The 15799-nt window shown below is 37.8% G+C and overlaps 1 protein-coding gene across 1 annotated transcript; it reads left to right on the plus strand.

Annotated features, from left to right (window-relative positions):
• The first annotated feature begins 11528 nt into the window (after positions 1-11528).
• Positions 11529-13280, plus strand: LOC132061316 (uncharacterized). The gene has a single exon (XM_059454156.1). The coding sequence runs from the start codon at positions 11529-11531 to the stop codon at positions 13278-13280; it is 1752 nt and encodes a 583-aa protein (XP_059310139.1).
• The last annotated feature ends 2519 nt before the right edge of the window (positions 13281-15799 follow it).

Here is a 15799-nt window from a genome sequence, read left to right on the forward strand (position 1 = left end):
CTCCATTTGAATAAATCCTTTGGACCCGGTTCTGGTTTACCCATAAATTAGGTGGCGACTCTTTTTCGAAAACAAAGTCCGAAAGAGCACCAACTACCTCCTAGTAGATTTCTGAGCGCTAACCCCGCCCGGAAAATGCGAACTGCCATCTGTTACGATTAATAGTGATAAATGAAAAAATGGATTAAGGGGTTAATAGAGTCAAAAGCTTAAGGTGAATTTGGAAAAAACTTGGAGTTCTTGCAACCCAGTTCAGTACAGTCAACTTAAGTTAATGACTGATAATTCTAATTGGACCATAGGATTAAGGTGATACTTGGATGGATTAGAGTTGTTTCGACCCAGCCCAATGTTGTTTAATCGGGATAAATAAATAAAAAGAGTTGGAATTAGATTGGTTAAAATGGGCAGGTTAACTAATCACTTAAGTTTTAAAAATAGAGGTGTATACATGATATATACATGAGCCTTCATAAGACTTAACCCTTTATGTAAGTGATAGTTGAGTTTGTTAGATGTATACCAGGTATACACACCTGATATACATGTCAAAGTGTATATCAGATGGTATATCATCTGTATATAGGTGGATATCAAGTTAAAATCAGATAGGCTTCCCTTGGGCCTTAATCCTTGGAGTCTGTCAGCTTGAATATAGTGTCCAAACTTCTAAATGGATATAGAAAGGCCCATTTCAGGCTCAGGTTAGCACAAAGGGATAAGTTTGGGCCTATCCTTCTGTCTCAGTAGGATTTTTTACGATTTATATGTGATTGGGGCTTGCCAGGCCCACTTCCTAAATTTGTTGCGGCAATACTGCAATCTGATATTATGTATGCTTTGTTGATATATGTATATATACTTGTATTTAGTTCGTTCTTGTGAATGATAAGCACAATAAATAAATTCAAACCGGGTTCCTTTTTCCACTCTTATCCTCTTCACCCTTTTTGGCCACTTGGGCCTGCGTCAAGCCAAACTGTTGGGCTAAGGCCCAACAGATCTTTCCTTCTTTCAAAGGCAGTTCGAGATTAAAAGGGATGCTAATATATATATGTAAGGTAAAATTAACAAAATGACTACCTTTTGGTAGTTTCCTATCATTTATAGCTACCTTTTAAAAATTACCATTTGTAGCTATATTTTCCCAAATTAAGGTATTTTTTCGAATGTATTTGATGCTTATAAATACATAGTAACACAGTAAAAAATAAAACGTATCCCTTGATTTAAGACCATAACGGTGGGATCAATTAATTAGCTATTAATTGGTATTTTTTACCGTACCCTTCCACAAAATCAGATTTTAGATTACCTTTCCATAACCATTTTCTATTCCTCCATCCAATCTTCAACATTCAAACATAAAAAATCAAAAATTCAAAATTTGAAAACATTCAACAGCCAATATATTTGAAGTTTTCAATATTGATTTCGTTCTTGATTTACCCATGTATTTGATAGCATAACCAATGTATTTGAAGTTTTTAATCAAACTCCATGTATTTTATATTAAATCTCATGTATTTGTGTGAGTAACAATTTGCATCACTCATGTATTTTAGCGGTAATGTATTTGAAGTTTTCAATATTGATTTCGTTTTGATTTACACATGTATTTGATAGCATAACCAATGCATTTGAAGTTACCAGTCAAACCCCATGTATTTTTATATTAAATCTCATGTATTTGTGTGAGTAACAATTTGCATCACACATGTATTTGATGGATTAATTTGAACAAACTACACAAATATATAGAAAACTTACAATGTATTTTCGTCAATCGTGTATTTGAAATTAGATGAACTGATGGAATTAATTTGAACAAAATACACAAAAATATAGAAAAACTTACATAAATACATCACCAACCACAACAATTGGTAACTATATCATAGAACATACTCAAATACATATATTTTTCATCTTCTCAAAATCCTAAAAAACCCTAGACCACCAAAAAAAACCCTAGCCACAGATCAAATGCAACTCGGTCCAAATTTATGGGCACTGGTCCACAGCCCAAAAGTCTTGGCATTTACAGCTACAACTTGCCCACAATGGGAGATAAGCCCACAGCCATAATGAATGATCATTCTAGTTGGAACATCATTCACATAAAAAAGAAAATGGAAAGGTTAATTGCCTTCTTATGTTTAATTTGTCCACAAAGCTTGAAATCATGGAAACCAAAAAAAATTTTAGAGAGGGGCGGCCGCCACCCGTCGTGGTGGTGGTTGATAGAAGGAGAGAGAGAATTTTTTAGGGATTTGAGAAATGAAAAATCTGAAATGGGTAGTGAGTGAGAATAGAGAAAGTCAAAAATTTATGAAAAGGAGAGAGAATGGTAATATATATTAAGTGATTGATATTGTAACCATTAAAAGGGGGATATGGGATTGCGGGTGCAAAATTTTAGGTGTATTTGCGCACCAGTAACTAAAAGTTACTATGTAACTATACTAGTTATATTCAAAAAGTATTTAGTTATTATTAGTAATTAAAACAAAAGGTAGTTAATATCACTAATTATGTACTAAAAGTAGCTATAACACGTAATTATTCCATATATATATATATATATATATATATATATATATATATACATGAACAACAATGAGATAAAATGGCTAACTAGGGGCTTGGTATGCCCCTAGCCTAACTCTTCTATTTCATTATTTATCTTTAAATGTTGTATTGTGGTTTGTGAACAGTTGTAAAGACTCACATTGTTATTGAAATCTTTTATGTTTGGAACTAGTCGTCTTAGGACAACGGTGCTCATACAGTTTAGTAGACTTTACACCCCCAAAAATGGTTTTCAAAATCCCGGATACGTACTTGTTATACCTTGTGGTTTTATAATTTAGAATCATCGTACGTAAGTTATTTTAGTTTGGACGTCGGGATTGTTTTCGGAGGTTATATGAGATTAGACATGCCTAACTTATGCTTAAAAGTGGTTAAGTTCATGTTTGGTAAGTTACGGAAGAATTAGAGAATAAGTGAATCGAAGAGGAAAGGTTGTTAAAAGTTGTTTCTGGAAAATATAGAATATGGACTGTATAATCAAGATAAGATCCGTATTTTGAGATATGAACCGTATTTAAAGATTTTAAAAATTTCCAGAGACGGCAATTTTGGAGGTGGTATTATACGGCCAACTATACGGACCATATAATTTTATACGGCCAGGATGTTGGCCATATAATGTTATACGGCCGAGGATACGGACCGTATATATATGATTCTACACCTCGCAAATTTTTGCATTGGTTATGTCAGAGGTAAACTAGCGTAAGCCGGAGAGGCCATGGAATGCTTATAAGGGTGAGGAAGACTTTTAACAAGTGTTAAACAAGTATCTAAAAGTTCCAGAATCAAGCGAATCGAAGAAATTAAGTTTGCCAAAACTTTGGAAAAACTTGACAGAATTCTGAATAGGATTTTTGGTCCAACTTGAGGGAGGTATATCTCTTATCATATGAGGAGTTACGGAATGCATAACCTATGTAAATTTAATTTCAGAGAGTTTTCTTTCCAATGCAACTGACAGATTAAAAATCTAAAAAATAAGACCAAAGTTACGGCCCGTATAAAATTATACGATTTGAGATACGGACCATATAATTTATACGGCCAAGAAATACGGCCAGTATTTTGTAAGTCGGTGAAATTTTCCAGATTTTAAGTCTGATGACCCCTCTTCATTTTAAACATAGTCTCAAGTTCAAGAAAGCTCTATTGACTTCGCCAAACACATTCACACATCTCAGAGCATAAATCAAAGATCAAAGTGAAGATCACAGTATTTAGGGTTTCAAAGTGAGGTTTAACCTTATTTTCTCTTCTTGAAGAAGCTTTGGGTGAGTATCTTAAGGTGGAGTAACCTTGGAATTGAAGTGTTCTTGAATCTTGAGGTAAGATTTCATCTTAGTTTCATGCTTATGGGTTTATTTGGTAATTATGCTAAGATTTGAGGAAAGGAAATTGGAGAAAAAGGTCAAAAGAATGTTGTGTTGAAGTTGTTGTTATGGATTGACTATGAAAGGAAGTTTTGGGACTAGATTGTGTATAATTTGAATGTAATATTTTGATTGTGATATTCTTGATGATTTATTGTGGTTTTGGGAGTTGTTTCGGAGTGTGTGGAAGTAGAGGATATAAGGGAAACGCTATCCAATTTTCATTAGCTTACCAATTACTTTAGTTTGACCTTATGGGAGTTTCAAAGAGTTAACTTTAGTATGAATCATCTTGAATGTATATTTACAAGCTTGGGAGGATAGGCGTTGAGTAGTTAAGGAGACGATAAGGTATGTTAAGGCTGTCTCTTTCTTTCTTATGACATGATCTTATTAAAACGAACCCACACAAATGATATCCATAATGACCTTATTCCTAGAAATACTAGAAGCTTATGATTCTTGATGTTCTTATGGTCTTATGGATTCTTGTCTCATGATTATTGATCTTGTCTTATAGTTATTGATCTTGTTTATAGTTGTTAATATCATCTTATGGTTATTGTTCCTTCAAGGCGAGATACGCTGATGATGATAGTTCCATAATGATAATCGGAGGTTACCGACCTTACGTCACTCCGATAGAGTTATAGCTTTTATTTGGGCTCTCATGCATGCTTTATATACATGTAGCTATTTTCTCACACCAAGCCGCGCTATAGTCGGTCGGGTACGACACCTATTGTGCACACCACTGCAGTTAGTTACGGATAACACCGAGTCTATTATGGCCAGGTACGGATGACACCGAGCCTATATGGCCGGGTATGGTATTATATATGCATGTATGAAAATGTTTTTTTTTAAAAGTCAAACATGCATGACATCCGCCTTAAGAGTCATTCAGAGGTACAGATTGATCTCATTTATCTTATGTTATCTTCATACTTTCATTATGTGGTTACTCATGCCTTACATACTCAGTATATTATTGTCATTGACGTACTTTTTGTTGTGAACGCTGCGTTCATGCCCGTACGTAGACAGGGAGACGGATCAGACCCTTAGGTTGCTTCCTCAGCGTTTGTGCAGGAGCACTCCGCTTGTTCTGGAGCTGCAGTCTAATTGGTATGATTCTTTTGAGTATATATGGGCATGGCTGGGCCCTATCCCGTCCTAATCATGTTATGCACTCTATGTAAAGGCTCGTAGATAGATTCGTACAGTTAGATGTCTCATGACCTTCTCAGTCCATATTTAGTCATATCATTTTGACAGCTTGTCGGTTTGTATACATGGGCACAGTTTGATGACATATATCTATGTATGTATGTTGACACCCGATTTTGTCCCGCCCCTTTTCGAAATTTTTATTTTGCGAATAGTTATGTATACTTTACCACAATTATTTGCTTTTTATTAATATGGTCGTTTTTCACTGTCCAACTATAGTCATCGCCTATTATCGTTATTATCATTATTTATTATTATTATCATTATTATTATTATTATTGTTATTATTATTCATATTATTATCATTATTATTATTATTATCATTATTATTATTATTATTATTATTATTATCATCATCATCATCATCATCATCATCATCATCATCGTCGTCGTCGTCGTCGTCGTCGTCGTATTTCTTTTAACTTCCAATTTTCATCTTTAAGGCTTCTCATGTTCATCGACTTAATAACGTAGTGATACTATTCTAGTTTTACGCTTTATAATATTTTATTATGGCATTTTTCACTAAACTTTAGAGTATTGCATAATTTATTTTAAGTGCTATAATTTTTAAGGTATATTAAACATTAATATGTTTATATTACATGGTATTATATAATATGGCTAAAAGAATATATTTTTATTCAATCATGAGGAAGCTTAAGGAAAACATTTTGAGGTAGTGAAAGGTCACAATTTTCAGGCAATATCCAACACCAACCTCTAGCCCATTTAAATGAGTCTTCCAGCCCAATTCCTTTAACTAAAGCCACATCTGTCTAAGCCCATCTATCAAAATAATTCTACCCTACCAGCAGCCCACATCATTCCTTAAACATAAAGTAGGGTTTCATCAAACCATCAAAAACGGCTCTCCACCTCTCCTCTTCCTTTTTGGGAGAAAATTCCAACTCTTGTTCATCCGTAAGACAGAGAAGGTTTCACCATTTCAGGCAAAGTTTGAATTCGGATAAATGTGTCGAAATTAGATTATTTTTACCTTTCGTTTTGGGGTACAAGACTTTATTTGCTTTTGTCTTCTTCCTTCTCTTTTCTGACTTGTGATTGGCATATTCATACAAAAATCCTAACGTTTGGATTTTGAATGAAGATTTGACCAAGAAATCCCGCCCAAATCTTGAACCCCAACGAAACCCTATCTTGTCACTATAAATACTAGCTTTTCTATTCATTTTAGGGGAAGGTTTTTGAGCCGCATAACCACCCTTCTACCTGAAGTTCTGAACGGCTTTCTTTCCTTTGAGCTCTTGTTTTCCTCTCTTTCTTGGCCTCTTTTTAAAAAAAAAAAATAAAATAAAATCCAGTTGCATGTTGCCATAGTTTTATATCCAAAAGAAGTACTCAAGTTCGAGTCCGGAGTTCGTCGGATCTAAGACCCCGCACCCCAGTTCACTGCACCATAAAAAGGTCCGTAGCTCTAAAGTTCTTTCTAGCTGTTTTCTTTCTTTCCTTTAAGCTTCGAATGAATATGCTGTAGACTTTGTTTTCTCTAGAAATCATGCCTTAGGATTCATTTGTGCTGTGTATTTGGGCCATAAAATCCGAACGAAAATAACATGTATTGGACTACATTTTGTTGAATCTATGATGAATGAGTGGTAAATCAGTAGGCTTTTAAAGGAGTTTCTGAATTGCAAAATCTTTAGAAATATATTGTATTTCAGTTATTAGAATTAAGCATGATTCTTAAGTTCTCTTCTCTGGTTGGATTTCATATAAAGTCTGTTATTATCGATTTAACTAGGCATTGCGCATAATTTGAATTGATTTACGTGTTTAGTCCGAATTTTAAGAGATTAATACCTTAATCTTCAGAACCATTTATAAGTCAAGTAGATGAAGCATGATCTAGATTCTCCTTATTTAAATACCTTATTTATGAATAAAGATCTGTAATTGGGTTTATTAAAAGAACTAGAGAACAGTTGCTAAGCTCCAATATATATGCATAAACCGTAAGATGTGTATAGCTCATTTAGTTGCTGGTTGTGCATGCTATTTGCAAATACTTAATGCAAGTATAAACAATAATGATAATTGTTAGGCTAATATATGGATTTGCTGTGCATGGAAATCAGCTTGGCTTTCCATTTCTTTACATACAAAAAGTTGAACCACTTCATTCTTTAATATGCCTTGATTTTCATCTAAGGTTGTTGCCTAAGAAATTCCATCTTTAGGAGTATTACATTAAGTGATTAATTAGCATAGCCCGTCCTTGTTTAAATTTCTTTTACATACTTTGCAGACTCGGACATAGCTTAAATCTAAGCTTAAATGCATTCTTTTACTAGTTTAATCGTACATGAAGTGGTGTACATGTTGTCTACCTGTTAACGTTAAACTTATGATGGAATTTTGCTCCATATGTGTTTTTGCTTGAATCTAATGTTAATGTTATATATCCGGCTATTCCTTATTCCTATTTCTTTTTTTCTTTTACATGTACACTTTGGGAGCAAAATGGAGTCTTCGTGAAAGACTCTCACTGCCCAAGTAGTCTCGCTTTGAGACTCGACACTGCCACTAGACTTGCAACATGCATCTCCATTTCATTCGCTTCTTTTGCTCCCTCAAGCACATCCGAATAGAAACAAAGAGGAAACCAGAATCCGCATTCGTTCGTTCATTAACTCTTCTTCCTCTCTTGAAAAAGTCCGAACTAAAGCAAGAAAAGAGAGGAGGAGACAGGAATGGTTGCAGCGTTTTGTTTCTTCTCATCTTATGCTTAACTGGTTATTTTGTGTGTGCGACTGTTTATTTGATTTATTTTAGGTTATCAACCTTTGAACATTTGAACCTTTAGGGGGTTTGGGATATTATTTTTTAGTGAAGTCTTGAGAAGTAGTTATATTTTTCCAAAACATTAGTTGACCTCACTTCTTTCAACTACAGATTTCTTTTATGGTTCTAAGAGTTTAAAAAAGGTGCAACGTAAATATATTTTTGGGAAACAGAGAATCAGTTTTTATCTTGGCCTTGGTTCATTCTTACAAATCAAAACCTACTTTTGAGTAAGTTAATTTTGAGGTTGCAGCAAAGCCATTTTCAAAGTAAAATGAGATTTTAACATCCTTCTGAATCTAGAAAAGTTTGTTCAATATTCACCTGGAAGCTCATTTTTGGAATTTTCGAATCTGCATATAAAAACTGATTGTTTTTAAAAACTAATTGTTTTTTTATTTTTTTCTTTTTCTTTTAAAATATTTTGAGAAAACTTTGGCCTAGATTTGAAGTAGTCTTTTTAGACTTTAAAGTAACGTTTATTATTTTTTTAGTTTAAACTGCTAAAGGCAAAATCAATATGATTAAAAGTTCTTGTTTTTAAAAGTCCAGATGTTGCTTTTACATACATTGTTCGACAAGTTAATTATATTTCTCCAATACTTACAAAGTGCTATATTTCATGCTTTTCACATATGATTAATTAACCTAAGTTTGGTCGGTAAACCGTAGTTAACGGATCTAGAGGATGCCTAACCCCTTCCCTTTAGGATAATTAGAACCCTTACCTAGAATTGAAAATTAAACGGACATTAACGGAGGTTTAGTTAGCTTTACCTTAGTTAATAATTAGGTGCCCTAATTCACCTTAAAATCAATTAGGTGGCGACTCCTAAAATAAAGCAAAAAATAGGAATCTCCAATATGTTGTACTCTAATTTAACCCGGTTAAAATGGGGTATAACAGCTTGGCGACTCTGCTGGGGAATCAGTAGGTTCTAAACCACAACAGACTTAGGTTAATTAATAATTTGTTGGATGTTTTGTTTGTTTTTCTTTATTTTGCCTTATATGCTTTTAAATGTTTTTATTATTGTTTGGTGCCTTATTTGTCTTTGCCATGTAATATGTATATTTTGCTTTTATTAAATTGTCATTCCGTTCATACTTCCTCCACTTTCGGAAATTCACACTATCACACGTACACGCGAGGCGTGTGTTTTGCGCACGCAAATTTCTTTCAAAAATTCCAAAATTTAGAGAGTTGGCATATGCGCGGGTGTCCAAATTTTGGTGACCGCGTAGCCTTCTCACTCGAGTAGTCCGCTCGGGAACCTTGCGTCTAGTAAGCCAAATCTTAGAAAACTCAGGATAGAGCTAAACCAAAACCCTCTTTAAGAGCATGCACGAGCCTAGGAGGCTTAATACCCAAGGTGTATTAAGTCCATTAGTCAACCTCGTCCAAATGTCCGAGTGGGTTCATGACCCCAAGCGACGATTTTCATGTTATATGCATTGATTTGAAGGATAAATATGCGTGTTGTGTGGACCATGTGCTATTTAGGTAGAACTAATCGCTTGTATACGCAGGCAGCCACGAGACAGTACAATACGAGCAGCAGGCGTTTAATTACGAGCAGGCATGCATGGGGACACTTACGTCGAGAAGGTATCAAACGGGAGGAGTTCTGACCATATCATGCATCGCCGAAAGATCGGGCATACAATCCAAGCAAATAAAGGGTTCAAGAGTAGCGAAGGGCTTTCCTCATTTTAATTAGCTTATGAGAGTCATTGTAATAATTACTTTTGTATTTTTTAAATTTCTAAACATTGTATGTTTTTGGGGCTTTCAATTAATAGCACATTGGGATGATATTTAATTGCATATTTTATCCTTCAAATCCGCGTTAGGCCTACCTCTGGCACAAAGGAGGTCCCGTGCATAATAGGTCGCGTTATGTTTGCTATATCCCCTTTTACTATTTAATTTGTTGCCATGCAATATGTGTTTTGTGTGCTATAGGTGTTTTGTTTGCTATGCAATATGTGTTTCTTTCGACATTGTTTGCTCAATGTTCGCATTATTTTCAGCAGCAGTTATTCGCACTATACTAACGCAGTTTTCTTTTCTTTTTTTTTTTTTTTTTAAGGTTTTCTTTTATTTTGATTATTTCCCCAAAGGTTGATTCGTGTTAGATTTTATCGTGTTGTGGCAGACCACCCGTACTTTACAAGATCAAAGAAACGAGCATTCAACATATGAATGATTCGAGTGGCCTCCGAACGAATGGCTTGGGACTTGTCGCCTTCCGAGAGATGAACCCGAAGCTTCGGGAGGAGGGAATGACAAACTCATCGCCCGACTGGTGCAGCAAGTAGCCAATATGCAAACTAAAATCGAGCGACTGCGAAATCTTACCAATCCCCATCACCCCCCCCCCCCCCCCCTCAATACCCCTCACCACGAACAAAGAACAAATGCAACGCTTCCACCATCATTTTCACCTGTTGACTCGCCCGCTCCTCAGCCCTCTCCTATAAACCCTCCGCTTTACACATGCCATCCAAATACTACCGATTCACAACAAACTAGCCAGCAACAAACCATCTCACAACAATCAAACCCACAACAAGCCATTCCACCACCAATCTGCCCGCAACAAACCATCCCGTCACAAATCGCCCCGCAACAAACCAACATACAACAAACCATCCCACAACCAAATAACCCGCAACAAGCCAACCCCCAGCCAATTAATTTTCAACAAACCAATCCGCCACCCTTCACCACTCCCTACATTCCTCAACCCGGCTTACTCAAAACTACCTGAAGAACTCAACACATACCTCGGCACACGCCGCTAGCCATAATACGCGATAAAAATGCCACGGTATATGTGAGGCTCAACCATTTACTACTCGGTTGCACAGTTGCGTCAAAGACCCGCAGCTTGACCCTTATGAGGAGATGGAAAGGGAAGCTAGGGCAAGAGCCGGATGAGAATATGGCAAAAGAAATTCGTAGTCCGAAGGAAGCATTCCGAAGCATCCAAACCCGAAGGGATGCGAAGGACTTGAGTGCGGGATTTATGTATCCATCCCGACATCGAGTTACCCATTTTGGATATAAGGTGCCGAAATTTGATATGTTCGATGGAAAAGGAAATCCTCGGGCCCACTTGAGATCGTACTGTGATAAGCTTGTTGGAGTGGGGAAAGATCAAGCTATCAGGATGAAGCTGTTCATAAGGAGTCTGACAGGAGAAGCTCTGGATTGGTATACATGCCAAGACCCGCAGAAATGGCATAGTTGGGGAGAAATGGCGCAAGAATTCATGGATAGGTTCAGGTTTAACACTGAAACTGTCCCAGACAGATTCTATTTGATGAAGTTGGAAAGGAAGTCTACAGAAACCTTCAGAGAGTATGCTATGCGATGGAGGGCAGAAGCCGCAAAGGTCCAGCCCCCGATGGGCGAAGTGAGACGACGACGCTTTTCGTACGAGTCTTTTAAAAGATGCAACATATTATGAAAGGCTGATAAGCGTCATCGGACAAAAGTTTTCTGAAGTTATCAGGATGGGAGATTTTATAGAAGAAGGTATCAAGACAGGGAGAATCACAAATTTGGCAACTTTGCAAGCAACAAGCAAGGCAATTCAATCAGATGCAATTAAGAAGAAGAAGGACGGAGTGTCCGCGGTCATGACCATCCAGGAACGTAGACCAAACCAGATGCTAACCTACCAATACCCTTCATCCCAGCCCGCATATTACAGCCAATACACCCAAACCCCTCAGCCCTACTACCAGCCTCCACCCGCTCCTTACCCTGTTTACCACACCCAGCCAACATATTGTCCACCTCGAGCACCCGCCTATAAAAAACCATCACGATACCAACCAATCTACTCGCCTCAACCCCAATACCAACCACAAAACCGTCCACAAAATGCACCCAGACCTCGCCCAAACTTTGAAAGAAAGCCCGCCAAAACTTATACACCATTAGCCGAACCTTTAGCCCAATTGTACGAAAGATTGAGAACCGCCGGGATACTCCATCCAATTCAAGGGAGAGTTCCTAACCCCCTTCCTAGATGGTATGATGGGACTAAGCATTGTGCGTATCACTCAGGAGTTGCTGGACACGATACAGAAAATTGCCTTACTCTTAAAGATAAAGTTGAGGCATTGATCAAAGAAGGAGTCATCCAGCTCAAAGGGGCTCCCCCAAATATAAATGACAATCCTCTGCCCGATCATGGTGATGCAAATGTGAACATGATCGCCATTGATGAAGAATGTGACCTGGAAGGGACAATTGTGCCAGTCAAAAAAGAGGAAAAGGTTGAATCATCAGCCTTTATCGCTCCTGTAATTACTGTTCAAGTGAGGGCACCAATTGAAGTGGAAGTACTCACTCCCCGCCCTAAGATCACAGCCTTAGTCGCTCAGGCCCCTTCTTTCAACACCAAAGCAGTTCCCTGGAATTACTCGACTGATGAAAGGAACAAGGGAAAGGCAAAACTGGTGGTAGAAACTATTGCTGCCGGGATGACACGATCTGGGCAGTGTTATGCCCCTGAAGAGGTAGCACGAGGAGCACCAAGCGAAGAAAATGGTCAAAAGAAAGCTGTGACTAAGGCTGAGGTTGAAGAGTTTTGGAGGAAGATGCCAACCAAGGAATATTCTGTGGTGGAACAGTTGAAGAAAACTCCAGCCCAAATTTCTTTATTGTCGCTGTTGATGAGTTCCGAAACCCATAGGAACGCTTTGGTGAAAGTACTAACTGAAGCCTATGTGCCAGCCGAGACCTCTAGCGAGAAATTTTCAGCCATGGTTGGAGAAATTCTCGAAGCCCACAGAGTCTCTTTTCATGAGGATGAGTTGCCACCTGAAGGTTTGGGGCACAACAAGGCATTGAACATCACAGTCAGATGCAGGGACAAATTCATTTCTAAGGTATTGATTGATGGAGGATCAGCTGTGAATATATGTCCTGTCACTACTCTCCGAGCTTTGGGGATTGGTGTCGGGAAGCTTCGCGACAGTCAGGTAAGAGTCAAAGGTTTCGATGGAGCCCAGAGAGGTGTCGTGGGAGAGATTGACTTAGCCTTGGAAATCGGACCTGTGGAATTCATGGTGGAGTTCCAAGTAATGGACATATCTGCTAGCTACAATTTGCTGATAGGAAGGCCGTGGATTCACATGGGGTGCGGTTCCCTCTACCTTGCATCAAAGTTTGAAGTTTGTTTGGAACCGCAAGAAGTTGTGATCCATGGAGAGGGAACAATTCGATCTATCCCGAGAATGCAATTCTGTTATTGAAAGTGTAGAAAGGCTAGATGGATCGTGTTCCATATTAAAGAAACCATGTGTACCACTCGAGAAATTTGAAAAGGTGAAGTTGCCACGGGTGCTTATGATGGTGGCTTGGGAAATGTTAAAAAATGGTTTCAAGCCTGGTCGGGGTCTTGGAGTGAACTTGCATGGAATAGTAGAACCAGTTCAATTGCCCGGTCAGAAGGATACTTTTGGTCTTGGATACGAGCCCACTCTTGAAGAAATGTCACTGGCTAATCTCAGAAGGAAAGGTGATACTCCCTTGCCAAAGCCTGTTCCGCTCCTGAATCAATCATTTTCCAAGGCATCTGTCACCCCAGTACCAGAGGAAGCTGCCGAAGACATTCTCGTGGAAGGATTCAAGAATCTGTTTATCGCCGAGGAAGAAGCTGAATGCAACGTGATTCTGGATGATTGCCCAGAAACTCCTACCATCTGGGATGCTGAGCCCGGAGATGCTTTGAATAATTGGACTTGTACCCCGCCCCCGGCTCTCCGGGAGTCTTGGTAGAAAATTTATTTTGATGAAACAACGCGATTCAAATTTGAGGCCTGAATCGTGTTTATACTTTTGTTACTTTTGCCTCCAAAACTTTTGAAAGCTCAAATGCCAAAATCAAACTATGTTTTTTATCTATTATTCTATCTTTACCTAATTAATCTTTATCTTTCAAAGAATCAAACTAGTAAATCTGCTAATACTGTGAATGTGACACGTAATGAAACAAGCGAGCCTTTAGCAAATGCCGAGCGAGACTCCGAAGAATACAAAGAGGACATGCAGCCTGAAGAATTAACTAAAGAAGTTGAACATTCTGAGAACGAGCCGAAACCAAATTTGGTTGAAACAGAAACTGTAAATTTGGGAGATTCAGAAATTGCGAGAGAAGCAAGGATTAGCGTCCATTTGATTTTGTCACAAAGGGAGGAATTGATCAACCTTTTGAAACAATACATAGACGTATTCGCATGGCACTATGATGATACGCCAGGTCTGAGCACAGAGCAGAATGGCTAGAGCTTTTAACAAGAAGAAGCGGATGGCAAATTGTAGCTGAAAACTACCGATGCAGATGCCATCCAGAAATACCGCATTTAGGAGCTATCTTTTGTTTTTTTTATGTAATATTCTGCAATGTCTTTTTATGTAATGAAAATACGTTCCCTCGGCGGGGCACGTAAGAAACTTATATCAGGTTTGGTCTTTAAGATGAAATTGCTAAAACATTCCATTTTGCTTGTACTATGAACTACGCCTGACCTGATTCCCACGGTGGGATACGTAGGCGGCCTACATAGGCTTCGGTCACATTGTTAGAAAATTTTATTTTTATTTTTATGTCTATGAACTACGCCTGACCTGATTCCCGTGGGGGGATACGTAGGCGGCCTACATAGGCTTCGGTCACATTGTTAGAAAATTTTAATTTTATTTTTATGTCTTGAACTACGCTTGGCCTGATTCCCGTGGTGGGATACGTAGGCAGCCTATATAAGGCTCGGTTTCGTCATTTGTAAAAGCTCAACATTCCCCTCTGCCATAAACTGGGGCAAATTTTAAGGGCGTCATTGTAAGAGTTCAGCATCCTCCTATGCCAGAAACTGGGACAATTTTTAAGGGCGTCATCGCAAAACGACATCAATAGGCAAGGAAAATATATGGTTATCAGACAAAGGAAATACTTTGGAGAAAGGACGTTCGCTCTGTTTCACAACGTGTCACGGTTCAAAGTTCGGCAGAAATTATTTTATCGTTATATATATTTATTTACCATAAATTCGTGCATATTTCTTTTACAATTGTATAATTTTCTTTATTAAATGGTTTTATTAATTGACCAAGACTTAGAAATAGGCGGAGGTTACAAGTCCATATAAAGTCAAGCACGAAGCATCAATAGCTGGATCTTCAAAGTTAACACGAGTCAACCTCCCCCCAAAACTTACAAATTTTCTTTGAGCGCAGGATCTTTAAATTACGGAAGTTAGAAAATCCACAATGCTTACAGCCTTGCAAGGGCTACACGTCGAACGGTTTGAGTTTTCTTATAATATTTAGAAGGGATTATGCCCTTCAACTGCTAATAATTATCGAAATTTACGATAAATTAATGCTTAAGTTTTACAAAGATTTTCAAATGAATCGATGCACGAATATTTTCTATTACTTTCAAATGCTTCGCACAAAATGCTTTCAAACGCACAGCATATGCACCACTGCTTTCAAAGGCTTTGCAGAAATAATTTCAAACGCACTGCACATGAATCACGCTACTATTTTAAATGCATTATCGCTTTCAAGTGCTCTACGCAAGTGTTTTCAAATACACTGCATACGCACTCCACCAATGCTTTCATTTGCTCTGCATAAATGCTTTTAAATGCACTGCACATGCACACCGCACCGCACAAATGCTTTCATGTTTTAAATGCACTGCACATGCACACGCACTGCACCAATGCTTTCATTTGCCCCGCATAAATGCTTTAAATGCACTGCACAT

This window comes from Lycium ferocissimum, chromosome 6 (assembly GCF_029784015.1).
Source record: "Lycium ferocissimum isolate CSIRO_LF1 chromosome 6, AGI_CSIRO_Lferr_CH_V1, whole genome shotgun sequence".
Classification (NCBI taxonomy): domain Eukaryota; kingdom Viridiplantae; phylum Streptophyta; class Magnoliopsida; order Solanales; family Solanaceae; genus Lycium; species Lycium ferocissimum.